The following is a 15,171-nucleotide window of genomic DNA, read 5'->3' on the forward strand; positions in this document are numbered from 1 at the left end:
CCTTGTCTCGAATAAAATACCAAAAAAAAAAAAAATTACAAAGAAAAACAACAAAATATTCTCAGTGAGCTAAGAAAATGATGGACAAATAATATTCAATGAGTTAAGAATATTTTAAAACCATAAACTGCATAGGGATTATGTTTACATTACCTTGTGTTATTCAGTTTCCTACTAATATTACTACTATCTAAGTTAATGAGTTTATACAGATAGAACGTGCACTTTAGCTCACAGTTTTGGATGTTTCAGTCTATGACTGATGAGCCCCATTCCTTGGTGCATCCTAGTGGGAACATGAAGCAAAGCAGAACCATTTAGTCCATGGCTGGGAAGCAAAAGAGAGAAAAACGAGAGCACTGGGACTCTACTTTCCCATTCAAACACCAGTTCCCAATGATGTAAATACCAACCATTAATGTCTATCTCTTGAAGGTTCTATATGACCTTCACCATGGCAATAGTTTCCTTTGCTTACCAAGTTTGTAGCACATGTACATTAGAAGGTTCCTTAAGACCCACATATGGCTTTTACTAGTAATTAAGATATTTCCTGAGGATTTGGGTTAAAAATAAGCTGGAGTTATCTTGGAGTGGAAGTCTTCAAAATGATGTCAGCCATATTCTTCCTAAATTCTAGCTTTAAAAAAATACATATTGCTTATGCCATTTTAGCAGAATGAACTACATTGCAATATTTTCTAGAAATTGTCATTTAAAAAAATTTTAAAATGTTCATTATACCTATAAATACATTAATATTTATTTTAATATATGTGCAACAGGTATACTGATGTATTTAATATGTTTAGTGATGGTTAATTTTTTCCACTAGACCACTAGGTTTTATTCAGTCTTAGAGACTGTTAAAAATACAGATTGATACCTTAATTATAGAACTGATATCTCCATTATATTCTTGTTAGCATCTTTATGCATGCATAACAATATAGACACACATTATCTGAAGGCTGGTAATTATTTTACTCTTCATCTGTAAGGTATAGAGATACATAATTTCACAGATATCATATTTGTTTTATTTTTATATGCCTATATTGTCATGTTGTAGGATTAATGGCTTTTCAGATCAGTTAGACCAAATCTAAGAAAAATATGGAAATTGACAGGTATGATAGAGTTGAAACATGTTCATATATACCTATATTGCTATTTTATAAAAGTAAATGGTTTAATGGAATAATCAAGCAAAATCTAAGAAGAGGAAAAAAAATAAGAGGCATTGTTGCATTGCCAAGAAAGGAAAAATAGAAAGATAAGTCAGTCAGACACACATATTAAGGACCACATGAGTTGCCAAAGAGGTGGTTCAAGTGCAGAACCATGGAAACAAATCATTCGAAAATACTGAGGAAAATGAAAGTTCATTAATTTTTAATGTTATTTAGAACCTTATCATACAATATTTAATAAAGCTAAATGCATATGTATTTTTAAAGTATAACCTCTGAAAATACTGCTTAGAAATGGACACCAGTTTCAAGGCAGGGTGGATGAAACTGACTCCTTCATATCACAAATAGAACACCTTAGTGTTGAGCAGACACTGCATGAGAGAATGGTTTAAGTCTTGAAAACTAGAGCAGGACACATAGCTTAATTTCCATTGAGTTAGGAGTTTATAACTACAGATAAAAATATGTATTTCCAATGTTTCTTCAAAATAGTCTTCATTCATCCTGGTGACTTTGGCCAAAGCATAAAAAGAGTTCAGAGTAATATTATTTGAATAAAATGAATATTTTAATGCATTGAGAAAATAAAAAAATTATGATTTATTCTCCCCAGAAAAGTGCCATTTATTTTGGATTTAGAGAGGAAGCTGTAAAACTACAGAAGCAAATGTGATTAGGGAAAGGTCAGCAGGCAGAACTTGAGGCTGAGGGGATCATTAGGATGAAAGCAGGCTGAACCAATACACAGTTACTTTTACACACTGTAAGAATTACCACTTATTACTCTTCTATTATTGGTAGTTCTGGGGTTTGTTCAACCCAGGACATTGTATATGCCAGAAAAAACACTCTACCGCTGAAATACATCTCCATTCCTACTGTTCAAGAAATAATAAGTTAAGAACTTGGAAAAAGTGAGCGAGAGAACTCTCAGTACAATTACATAAATTGTTTTCAATATTAGCAAATTGAGATGCATGCTTAGTATTAAAGCTAAGAAGACAGAAAGTTTAAAAATACACAAATAGACCTTTAGGATACTATGCAAGCTGCAAAGGGAGAAAATCAGTCATTCAAGCCCAGATTTAATGCCTAATAACCACAACAATGATCAGCACAACAAATTACAGCTGTGCAGTAGTGGCACTTTTATCTTGGGTAATCAACAACTATCCAATTGAACTTAAAGTCCTCTCAATGGAAGGGAACTCATGGGTGGCACAGTAAACATTTCCAAATACACATGGCTGAAGAGGTCATAGAGCCTAGAAAAAATCCTTATCTCTGTCATATTTCTAGAAAAATGTAATTACTTAATTTTATGCTAAACATGGATCCTTATTTCTATAGCCATGTATAACAGTTACCACTCATCAAACAAGTTTCTGTCTGCAACAGATTGAGGCTATTACAGAGTACCACAACTGGTCATTCACAGAGAATATGTGTCTGAGAGATATCCAGCCCCAGGTAAAACATCTACAGTGGAACCTCTACACCTAAGACTCATGGGGGAAAGTGGAACTGGGGTAGAGAGAATAGTAATGCATCCCTAAACTCTCACCAGCAAAGCTTCCTTACGCAACAGAGTGGCATTCACACAGAAGGTCACAATTGACCAAAGTGTAGAGAATACGAGAGTTTAGAGTACATGTCCCTAGATGGGATTACCATACTAAATCTCACCCATCCATGGCTCAGGGACCATTGCAGAAGCAGGAGCACAAAGGTTGTAAGGGCCAGGGCTAGTGCATGAACATAAGGAAACAGTGTCTTCTGAGCCTCTGGGAACTTGCATATATGAACTTTCAGCAATGGTGACAGCTTGTACATGACTCATGCAGACTCAGACAGAAACCCAGCATAGAACTGGGGAAATGGGCAGCAGGCCCCAACCTTAGCTGAGGAACTATTGGCAGCTGATCACTGCTGGGTAAATGATAGTTGATCTTCTTCAAAGGAGTGACTCTAGATAGGCAGTCTAGACTCTAGTGAATGAACTTGCATAGAGGGACATCTTGGTACAAAAACTTGACTTGATTGGCCTTAACAAATATGAGAGAATGCATGAAATCTGGTGGGCAAGCTATAGGGGATGCAGATGGGAGACGGGGTTTAAATATGATAGATTTATTGTATGAAATGCACAAAAATGCAATTAAAATTAGATATAAAAATATACATTATAGGTAATTTAATTTTTCCAGTCAGGAATAAACTATTCAAAAGAATGAGTATTTTTGGAGGCTGGCTCAGTGGTTAAAAGTCCTGAGTGCTCCTGCAGAGGACCTGGGTTCGATTCCCAACACCCATATGGCAGGTAACAACTGTCCTTAACTCCAGTTTCAGGGGATCTGACACCATTTTCTGACCCCAATGGGCATTGCACGAAATGGGTGCACTTACACACTGTATAGGAAATACTCATACACATAAAATAAAAACGATAAATAAATATTTTTTTAAATGTACATTTTCCTAGCATTTATCCACTGAAATTCCATATCCATTCTCCTCTTCAGTGAAGCTACTGAGATTACAGCTGATGATTTTTTAAAAACTATAATAAAATTGTCCTAAAGCTTCCATTTGAGTCCATTCTTAAATTATTTTATAAATAAGACTAGTGTATCAGCAAGCAAGTCTGACAAATCACCGTGGTCCCCATATCACGGCCCCACCACCTGGCAATCTTTTTTTGAGAGGAGATCTGTCTCCTGGAACTCTCTAAGCATGCTGGACTGGCCAGCAAGGGAGAACCAGGTGTGTTGAATAGCTTTATTTGTCAACTTGACACTCTGGGGTACAGGGAGCCTCATTTGGGAATTTCCTTCATTGGACTGGTTTGTGGCCATGTCTGTGGGGTATTTTTTTATTTTTTATTTTTATTGTTCAGTGATGTGGGAGGGCCCAGCTCACTATAAACAGTGCCATCCCTGAGCAGGTGGTCCTGTATTTCACAAGAAAGCAGGTTGAGCATAGTCTGGGACAGTAAAATAGTAAGCAACATTCCTCCGTGGCCTGGCCTCTTCTCCAATTCCTGCCTCCAGGCTCCTGCTCTGAGTTCCTACCTTGGGCTTCCTCAGTGACTCAAATAAACCCTTTTCTCCCCAAGTTTCTATTGGTCAGTGTTCTGTTAGAGCAATTGAAGGCAAACAAGAACACCAGAGTGTGATCCACTTGTCCTTACTTTCCCTGGGCTGGAAGTTTCTCTTTACAAAATTCCTGTCTCCATGCTTGCGAGGAAAGAGCTTTACTAAAGAACATCACCCTAGCCTCACATTCTTGTTTTCTGATGCACTTAATCAAAAGCAAAAATATGATTTCTTGTACGGATTAAAAGAAGGCCTATTTCTGCTGCCTCTCTGATATGCAATCACAGATCAGTGAGGAAGGAAGGTGTGGCAATGGCAGTTTTCAATGCCTACTGAAGAAAAGGGTTACAAATGAATGTGAGGACAGTTAGGGGTCAGTTTCATTTTGTTTCAACTGAGTAGGATTTACTAAAACAGAAATGAATAAGATTTACAATGGCATGAAGAAAAAGTCCAAAACTAAGGTAGAATTTTGTTTTGGTCTTTGATTTATTTTGCAGTGCTATGGAACAAATCCAGGTCCCTCTGAGTGCTAGGCAAGCACTCACAATGGAGCTATCTACCCACATCCTTGGTCTTCTCGCATTAAAAAAATAAAATTAATAAATAATTATTTTAAAAGCCTAAAGGCACACTTTATATTCCTTTTAAAATGACTAAGTTTGAAATGTAATTTGTTTTGTTGATGACCCCCAGACTTAACAACAAAGAACCTATTTAAAGGTTAAATTAAAAGGAAGTTTTCTGCATAACTGTAGAGAGCAAATAACAGAAACATGGAGAGTAAATAGAAAAGATATGGTGAAAAGAGCGATATTTAAATGAAAGTTAATGACTAAACTAATTGCTCACAGATTTAAAAATTGTGTATCTAAAAAATTCAACTTTTCTGTGAAGAAGACACTAAATAACTGCTTATTAACATATCAACTATCTAAAACATTTCTTGTGATTTTAAGTGGCCCAGGGATTGAATTCTACTTAATGAAACTTGCACATAATTGTTAAATATGCCACTAACAGGTGTGACATGTAAAACTCTTCCATGATCAAACTTATCTCAGTATTCAAGACTGCTGCATGAATGATGAATCACATCAACTTTGGAAGACAAATTATTGATACTGGAGCCTCCGTGTTTCTGTGTCTCTGATAAAATACATAACAGAGGCCCTCTGTCTCACCAAATGCACAAGATGTAATATGCTTCTGTGTCTAGCCATGGGCATTTATAATTTAATCTGCCTTATTTTATCTTACTGACATTTTAGTGTCAATGATTTATCCACATATTTTCTTTTTTTATTTTTGAGAATTTCTTGCATTAATATTATTTTTGCATTGTTTCCATCCTCCCAACCCCGCTCTAACTCCCCCCATAACTCCCTCTTAATTTTGTGTCCTTCTTTGAATCTCTCTCTCTCTCTCTCTCTCTCACACACACACACACACACACACACACACACACAAACTCATTCACTTAATAGAATGAGTACCTGTGTTTAGGGCTACCCACTTGGAATTAGATAACCTCTCAGGGAGCTAGTCCATAGAGAAACCTGATTCTCCCTCTCTCAGCATCCATTCATTTCCTGTAGCTCTTTATCATGAGATATGACCCCTTGAAATTTCCCCCATCCACCTTGACCTGTCAAGTGGTTTGTCATCATGCAGATCTTGTTAGACTATTATATTAGCCAATTTCGTTGGTTCAGTTTCCCTATCATGTCTAGAATGCATTAACTAGCAGCAGATATCTTGTCCCTCAGGTTCTTACATTTTTTTCTGTAACCTCTTCTGTGATGTTCCTTTAGTCTTAGATATAGACATTGCATTATAGATGTGTCACTTTGGGCTGAGCACCTCAGTCACTCATTCTCTGTGTTTGATCAGTTTAATTCCCGTATTTTTTAATGTTGACGTAAAGAAATATGTTTGCAAGTATATTGTCCAATTCACTTGCCATTCTCTAATTTTATTCTGGGGTTTAAAGATAAAAAGCCAAGTTAATATGGCATGATAATAGCATGAAAACCCAGAATTGAAAGACTTTGAGAAAACCAAGTGTAGCAAACTTTGTCACAAGATTATAAAAATGAAATAAACTTGGCAAAATAAATTTCTTTCTAAGAAGAAAGGAGAAAGATATTTTTAAGCAAACAAGGCCAGCCATGATTAAAAATATCAAATTATTTTGAAAGAAAGAGCCCTCATGTTTTGGTAAAACATGGTAAGAACTATATTGTAGAGACTTAACTTTAGAATTTAACAATTCAGTAGGCATTCCTGTGTTAAGACTGGGTCAAGCCCTTGCTCCAACCAGTCATGACAAGTCTTACTTTATCTGCATAAACCATAGGACAGACAAAGCTGGATAATATTTTCTTAGACTGTGGACTGACTGATGGGCACATCATAAATATTCATTTGCCATCTCCTTGCTTCCTTGAAGATTGAAGTCCAAATATTATAAGCCTCTAAGAAATATTATATAGCAGTAGTTGCACAATGAACAGAAAGGCTAGCTAAAGACTTGGTTTACCTCTGGGCAGGTCCTCTGTTCCCATGACTCATGACCCTATTTCTCATAGACTTGAATGTCTATGGTCAGTATAACTATCACATCATGATGACACCTCACCTAAGTATATTCCCAAAAGAAGGTTAACGTATGAGAGAGCAGGCTCAGAGGCAGAAACTACTCATTGCACATTTAATAACAACTGATTTAAGAGTTTTGATTATCATTATTTCTTCTACCTGTTTTACTGACAGCCAGCAGCAAAAGCGCTGTTTACCCTGCTGATCGCTATTTCATATTAGACTATGAAATTTCAAATAATGAACAGTTATTTCAGATATATATATATATCATATAATTATAGATGGATGGATAGGTAGATGGATGGATGGTTGGATGGATGGATACATAGTGTGTAACACATATGGTGTGGTGTTAGAGATCATACCCATTGCCTACTAAATGCTAGGCAAGTGTTCTGCTACTGAACTCTATCCCGAGTGCTTGTATCCCGAGTGCTTGCAATGCACTCTTGTTAGTAGAATTGAAAATTAGTTCATGAAGAAATATTTCTAGATATTTTTCTATTATGAGTTTTATATATCTATTTAATAGGTAATTTTTATTTGGCTCAGAGATTATCAATTTAAAATGTTATTATTAGAACAGATATGTGATGATTTAAAATAATATGTGTGATGTTTGCATTTGGATTGGTAATGGCACTTAAACTTTATAGTTATATATCATAGCTAAAGAAATGGTAAATTAATGCTGCTCAAAATGATTTTAACATTCTGCTAGAGTTAACTTTCCTCACTCACACTGAGACAATATACAATTTAAAAACTATTATCTTAGGAAATATTTTGTATTTAAAATTATTATGACCATGTTTAACTTTTTCACTATACAACAATTAAAAACTTAATAAAAGCTTGAAAGAAGTAACATATTCATTAGGGATGTATGTATGTGTGAATGCCCATATTTGTTTTAATAAAATTATTGTGTAATTTATGTGATGGTCTTTAGCTTATGTTTTTAAACGTATCCTGTCTACAAACAAACTGAAAGAAAAGTTGATGAGAAAAAGTTGAAAGTAACTGGCAGACTGTGACACTGTTTATCGCTTTGAGGTAGACAGAATTCAAATTGCCTTCATTAGATGAGCAATATGCTATGGAAAATGAGCAAGGTACTTATCAAGAGGCTCTTTCATTTGCATTTTTGCTGCATAACCAAGCTGCTCTGTTTTTAGCTGCTCAAGGCTGTGAATAGGAGAGAAAGAAAACAGTTGAGGTAAGTAAGCCAAGGCATTCTAGAACTAGATTAAAGAAAAGGCAAAGTTTATCAACAAAAACGTCGAATTGTGCCTTGTGTCATCTGTCTGCCACAAATGACAGTCTCACAGGCTTCTACGACATAGGATCTACAACTCCATGAGTTCTTTTCACATTCACCCATACCCAAACAAAACTAAATAACTGCTTTTATTGATAAATTTTTTTATTATAATCATTCTTTTGATAAATGATCGATACTTCAGAGTGACACTATGTAGCTGCCCTGCTGTAGCTGCTTAAGAGACTGAATTTCAATTAAGCAGTAAATCATTATGGAACTGCATTTTCAGCTGCCAAATAAAATGCTCCCTATTCCCAGGCAATTCCAAAACAGTGTTATTTTTGCAGAATTCTTCCCCCAGGCTCATTCACAAGGCAAAAATTCTTACTTGACTGGTAAAGATATTTTCCTCAAAATGAATAGCCAAATACCAAAAAATTGTCTTGCTTAAAATTTTCATCATGTCTATGTTCACTAATGTCATAATTATACTTTGACTTATATTATGCAGAATAAATTAAGAAGCAGTAAGTTGTACTAATAAGTGCCTTTAGTCAATAGTATCTTCACATAGCTGCACAGTAGACCATGTTATATTTGAGTTCATGTTATATTTTCCAGCTATACTTTCCTTGGAAATTTTCTTAAATCCCACAAAACACATAAGTATTCATAGCACTGGTCTCACTCAAAGTAGTATAAACATACTCATTTCCTATATAATCAAATCCTCATTTGGACTTTTTTTTTTCTCAGAAAACCTGTTTATTTTTAAAATTTCTGCCTGCTACCTAGTAAAGCATATTTCTAAAGTGTACAAGTGTCTTTTCTGAGGATTTCAGTATTTTAATATAGACAACTTGATATGCATATTCTTTATATAGTATTTTTAAAAATTTAAAATTCACATGGGCACAAAGCCAAAGGCAACCAGCATGGCTCAACTGTTATGACTGCGGATGTTGTATTGTTATAAGTTGAGGTGTAATTTCAATGCATTCTGCAAATAGCCTACACTGAAGTCACTTCTACTTAGAATGTTCACAGCCACAACATAAACTACACATTAAAGTTTAGAATATACTAGTTACAGGATATTTGAGATAACAATTAATAAACCAGAATTTAAACATAAATCTGTTTGATTCCAAAGCTTAGATTTTTCATTCCTCTATAAATCAATGCTGTCACATTAATGTCAAATAGGTTTTAAAAAATCATATTCTAATACTATAAAATATACAACTATTAACAATTCAAAAAACTTGTTAGAGTCCATATTTTATTTTGGAAAAAGTTTTTGAAATTGATAGTGTTTTTAAAATTTAGTTCAACCAAATTCACACTACACATCACATGAATGTACCCTAAAAATATAAGACAATTAACAAAAACCCAGTCAACTAAATCTTTCGATGAGCTAACAAGCTTAAATTTATGACTAGGATTGACTCATCAAACAAATTATCATCTGATTTCATATCATTAAAGCAATGCCTGTTATAGTGGAAAAATGTTCTATAATAGTGAGGAGGGAAAGAAACTTATGCCTGGGTTGTAACAATTAGGGCTATGAGAGCCCAGAAATGATATGATACTGGCGTCTTATAATGCCAAATGTCTTTTTGAAAATAAAGCTTAGCTAGTTATTTTTTTTTTGTAGGGAGGAATATACTTGTTTGATCAAGTACCTTATTTTTTATTGAGTTTTCTGGCTTTTATACTGTTCTCATGTAACAGTAATGAAAACAATTAGACACCTGGTAGATATGGTGAGAAAAAGTTACAAGAAACTGGATTTTGAGGAAAATAAAGATGCATCAAAATAACAGATCATTTTGTCATATCCCATTGAAACACCAATGAAACAGATGATAGAGAAAAGAGAAGCGGAAAATTCACAGACCAGACTAGAAAAGTGATCAGAGAACCGAAGGTAATAGAACACACGTAGGAGGAGCATACTCTGAATGTCAGTTAGGACTAAATTTCAAGGGGCATAAATAAACTAGCATAAGGCGCATATAATGACTTTAATATTGACTATAAAATCACTTTAAATGTACAATTTTATAGAAAAAGAAATCCAGTTCATTGTTTATACATAACTGTTATTCAGTGAACATATGCAAAGTTATAACATGTAGTTACTCAGATCATTTATGTTCCTAAAATATCAAAATCCTTGTGCATTGCTTTTACAATTTGCAACACCAATACATAGTCTATATCTTAACTTTGTAAATTAGTAAATCTCTTGAGCACTCTAAAATAAAAGTAGGACCAATAACATTGCAAAGAAATGATGCACTTACCATCATGATTGGGATTTCCTAGTGTCCATGGCTCATCTGAATCAAAGTGAGTATCTCCTCCAATTCCAGGTCCAGGGAAATAGGCATGTGCCAAAAATCCTCCCTCCCCATCAAAAGGGGAACTGTCTCCATGGAAACCAGATGCAAAAATGATGGTTATATCCACATCACGTTTGCCATTTTCTAGTTCACTGTAGGGAACTTCTTCAAACGTCAGAGGAGTTACATTCTGCCACACATCAAAGGCACGGCGAATAGCTCTACGGGTTTCAGGGTCTCCTACTTTTGGAGTTACGTTCTTTATACTGAAAGTTTGAAAAGATAATGATCAGTCTGGCTTCTTTTATGTAATTTGACTTATAGTTTTTAATCTTTTCAGTTCAGAAATATCACAGAAAATGTATTAAATAGAAATAAAACATATTCCCCCCCCTTTTTTTGTCTTTAGAGCTACTTTTCATTACACGTGGATATTTCCATATTGTCATGAGAATATGCTCCCAGGCTGTTAGGGAAGAGATTTCTGCAGACTGGCTAACAGGAGGCAAGAAGATGGATAGATCACTTTGCCTCCTGGACAAGAACAGAAAGGAGGACTTGCCAAGTGATCAAGCAGGTGCAGCAGCTTGGAGCTGAAATAAAAAGCCAATTATTTTTTATTTTAATTATTCTAGAATTATACAATGTTAATTATGCACATCAATTACAAATAATGTCTCTCTGCTTTTTGTGTGTGAGCACTAATTCAGCAAGCATAAAGGTAAGTTTTAATTTTTAAAGAAAATGTCAGTTTATTGTAATCTCTGATATTCTGTTCTTTTTAATTAAGTCTCTCTGGCTTAAAAAATGGGTTGTTAGTGAATAGCTACTTAATGTGAAGATTTATAAATCTTATGAAATCTTTTAACACTTATAAAAGTGTAAGCTGGAAATTATTTGTTTCACTTTGTTCTGATGTTAATGAAAATCTATGAAGCTATGATTAATATTTTTTCCTGATTACTTTAGAACTAATCACATATATGCTCACATAATTTTTCAAGTAGAATATAAGTGAAAATAGTATTTATACTTTTATATTGTAGTACAGAGTTACTGCATGCATTTGTAAACCAATAGATAAATACTGTAAGAGTTATAATTAAGCCTTACAGCCTTTCAGCAAATAATCTTTCACATATAAACTCACAATAAGTAAAAACTTTAATATAAGAAATGACAGGCTATTCAACTGACTGTTTTGCACTTCAGTCATAAAAGTAAATTGGAAACTAAAGAGTTTACAGTGATGAAGATGTGGTCAAATTATTGTGTCTCAACCATATGCCACTGTTTCTCTAAGACTCAGAATTATTTTACTTTTTCAGATCTATTTCTCAGTATGAAAAAGTTTGTAATATACTTTCCAATATAAACTATAATACACAGATTTCATACAACCCAGTTGTAACTATATCCAGCTCATTACAAATGTTAAGAAAAACTATGCTAAAATAATATTGACAGCTTAAAAACATTTATTGCAAGTGAGGCAAGCACTTAATATATCTTACTTATCCCCAGGAATAATACATGAGTATTTAGGCCTTCCTAATAAAAATGAAGTTAGAATTTATAAGGATTTAAACAAAAGCTACTATGTGAGAGAGGTGGAAATGTTCTGACAAGCTTTATCCTAAACATTCAGAGACTCTATTGTCTTGGATGCTACACTATCCACATATATAAAACTAAGTTTTCATTATTTTCTAATGAATCATCCAGAACACATTTAGAGTAATAATTTTTGGTGAATATTATTTTTTCTCTCTAAAGAAACTGCATTCTAAATCAAGCAGAAGTAGAATGAAGGGGAAGAGTGCTCCAGGTGGAACTGGGATGGAAACAGCTTCAGAGTTGAGACATCCTGGCAAATGTAATCTGGCTGGTGTAGTCTGGCATATGGAGGTTGAGTATCAGAGAGTTTGCTTTGAGTGTAAGAGGAAAAATTTGACTAATAGTAACAGAGATTTCAAATTTAACTTATTTTTTGAATATATGACTTCAGCAACAAATATATATATTGCAGTGGAGTGAATGTTAAAACAGGAAAATTTTAAGAACTATTGGAACAGTCCAGATGGAGGATGGTGCTACGCCAGATGAAGTGGTGTCTATGGGAACATGAGACACAGCTCCATTGTAAAGGCAGTTTTGAGGATACAGCTGCCACAATTTTTATCACAGGCAAAAGGAAGGCTAGAACAAAGGAATTCATTCTTGTTCAGGGATGGTTGCGCTTTTAGTTTGCCCCACCCAGCATGGTTCCCTGCATTTTATTGTTGAAGAGGAACATCTGAACTTTGTCTAAATTAATCTCCTAGAAGTCATTTATCCTCTTTATACTGTACTTGAAATCCTATGGGATTTCAAGAGGCCCTCACGATATATTTAAAAAAACCTTACATTTTTGGGTAAGTTTTAAGGTACTGTTTTAGGTGAAGGAATCTACTCTAAGAGAACCTGTGTACTTGAGTGAGAAGACATAGAAAATTAAAAGGAAAATATTGATAAACTCAGGTAGCAATGAAGTGGGTCGGGAGGCAAACGGAAGAGATGCTGACCATTACTTCAGTGACAGGAGGGACCAGCCACAGCACGGAGTTTCTAGACAAAGTAACAGCTAGTGGTTCAAGTAAACATTGTCCTTTTAAATAACAGAAATACAATGATGTGGAATAAAATCAGCATCAAAAAGGTCTAAAATGAGAGGGGACTGACAGGATGAGATAACATTCTGAGAAGGGAAGATTCCAGAGAGTTGTAAGCATAGAAACACCCTGAGACTGTTTCCATTACAGTGTCCAGTCTACAAAAAGGAGGGTCAACTCAGAGGAAACATCTCATTCATGCTTCCAAGTGATGCCAGACATGGTCGAGTAGGGCCTTTGACTTAGCTTCACATAGATGGAACTGTAAAAGAAAGGGGCCAGGAGCTCCTCCAAAGCCCATGTGACCCCTGAAGAACAGATCCTCAAATGACAGTGAGTGTAAAAATAAAATGATTTATTTGGGCCAACCATATGGTCTTAAACACCCAAAAGGAATGTATAACCAAAGAGTAAGGTCATCAGTATATTTCTTCAAGATTTCAAGGGATTACACTTCCCAGACATTAGGCTTAAGTCTATATAAAAGTTAGACAATTATTTCTCTGATGATTTTGTTCCTAACCAGAAAGTGCTGCTCAGATGTAATACTTCAAATCTGGGTCCTCAATACTGTGGTGCCCACCTGCAACTAAGGGAGACAACCAGGTATTGTTCTAAAATGATGGATGCATTTGTTTTTTCCCCCATCTAGAAGCCTTTGAGAGGGAACTGACACTGATTCTAACCACTCCCAACAGCTGTCAAAATACCTGAAAGCAAATCCTGAATCTGTCATTCTAGAGTCCAGCCTTGGCAGACAAAAGAAAAATGAGGGGTTACCCAATAGAGGAATTCTTTCAGAAGCCCTTGTTAAGAAATTCCAATGGACTCTCATATGAACATTTGAAAATTGCCCTGTTCTGACTTTGTTATAGTTCCCTGTCTAGAACTTGTAATGCTAATTACTCTTGCCTTTACTTCTCCTTTATATCTCCTATTCATGATTCAAATACTTTATTTTCCTCCTTGAGATAAGATTTATGCAATTTGGTAGTCTTTTAGATAGACCTACTGAAGGGGTACTCTAATTGCCTCACCCTGTGTCCTTGTCAGCACGGAAGACGCCAGAGAGGTCTGTGTCCCGATTCCCTATTGGCAATTTGGGTAACCCCTTTAGAGGATGGTGTTATAAGAATATGAGGTAGGAATTGGTTAGGCAGTTAGGGTAAAAACACCTCAAAGAAAATTATCCAGTTTCTTTGTTAAAACTCACAATGTCCTTGGGCCTCTTAGCAGCATACTCTGATCCAAAGGCCAAAAATGTAGAAAATATTTGGGAGCTTTTATCTAATCCTTAAAAGATTTTATGGTTACCTCTTCAGAGGGGAGAATGTTAGAGTAGCCAAAAGTCCCATGAAAATAATAAACAAATCAAAGATGAAAAAAGAGTAAATGAAGTTATCAGAAAAAAGTGATGGGAGATATGAAAAGAGTTGGAAGGGAGGGAGTGGGCATGGATTTGATCAAAACACCTCATATACATGTATGAAATTCTCAATAAATTGTTTATTTAAAAACAAACAAAAAACAAATATGACTTTTTCAGATAGATGATGGATAAGAGGACATGAATGGTAATAAAAATATCATTGCTGCAACTTGGACAGAAGATAGAAGGAACATATTAAGTGATAAAATGAAGACACAAGGAAAACATTTCACTGTCTATTCTAAGAGAACTGTTAATGATATTGATCCAATGTGTATTGGAGAAATTAAGATTTGATTCTGATAAAGTATAGTATTACAAAAAGGAAAACAAATGATGTTACTTTTTTATGAATTTTATATAGGTACTAATGGTTTGAGAAAAATAAAGCAATAAGCACAATAAAGACTAATGGATCTATTATACTTTTGGACTTGAAATATGTCAATTGTTTTCCCAAAGCTGTCTACTGAGGAACTTTGAAAATATGCTTCATCATCTTATATGTGATATCATTAATTTATTAATAAATATAAAAACACATATGTGCTTTAGAGCCACATTGGAATTTGGAAGTA

At 34.7% G+C, this 15,171-nt stretch overlaps 1 protein-coding gene across 1 annotated transcript in view; it reads right to left on the reverse strand.

Moving 5' to 3' along the window:
• Positions 1-15,171, reverse strand: part of Mmp16 (matrix metallopeptidase 16) — a 316,715-nt gene that overhangs the window by 147,731 nt on the left and 153,813 nt on the right. The window contains exon 4 of the mRNA XM_008851106.3: positions 10,475-10,779. Within this exon, the coding sequence (XP_008849328.1) occupies positions 10,475-10,779 (305 nt within the window). The remainder of the gene's footprint in view (positions 1-10,474; positions 10,780-15,171) is intronic.

Source organism: Nannospalax galili, unplaced genomic scaffold (assembly GCF_000622305.1).
Source record: "Nannospalax galili isolate Female #2095 unplaced genomic scaffold, S.galili_v1.0 scaffold1205, whole genome shotgun sequence".
Taxonomy (NCBI): Eukaryota; Metazoa; Chordata; class Mammalia; order Rodentia; family Spalacidae; genus Nannospalax; species Nannospalax galili.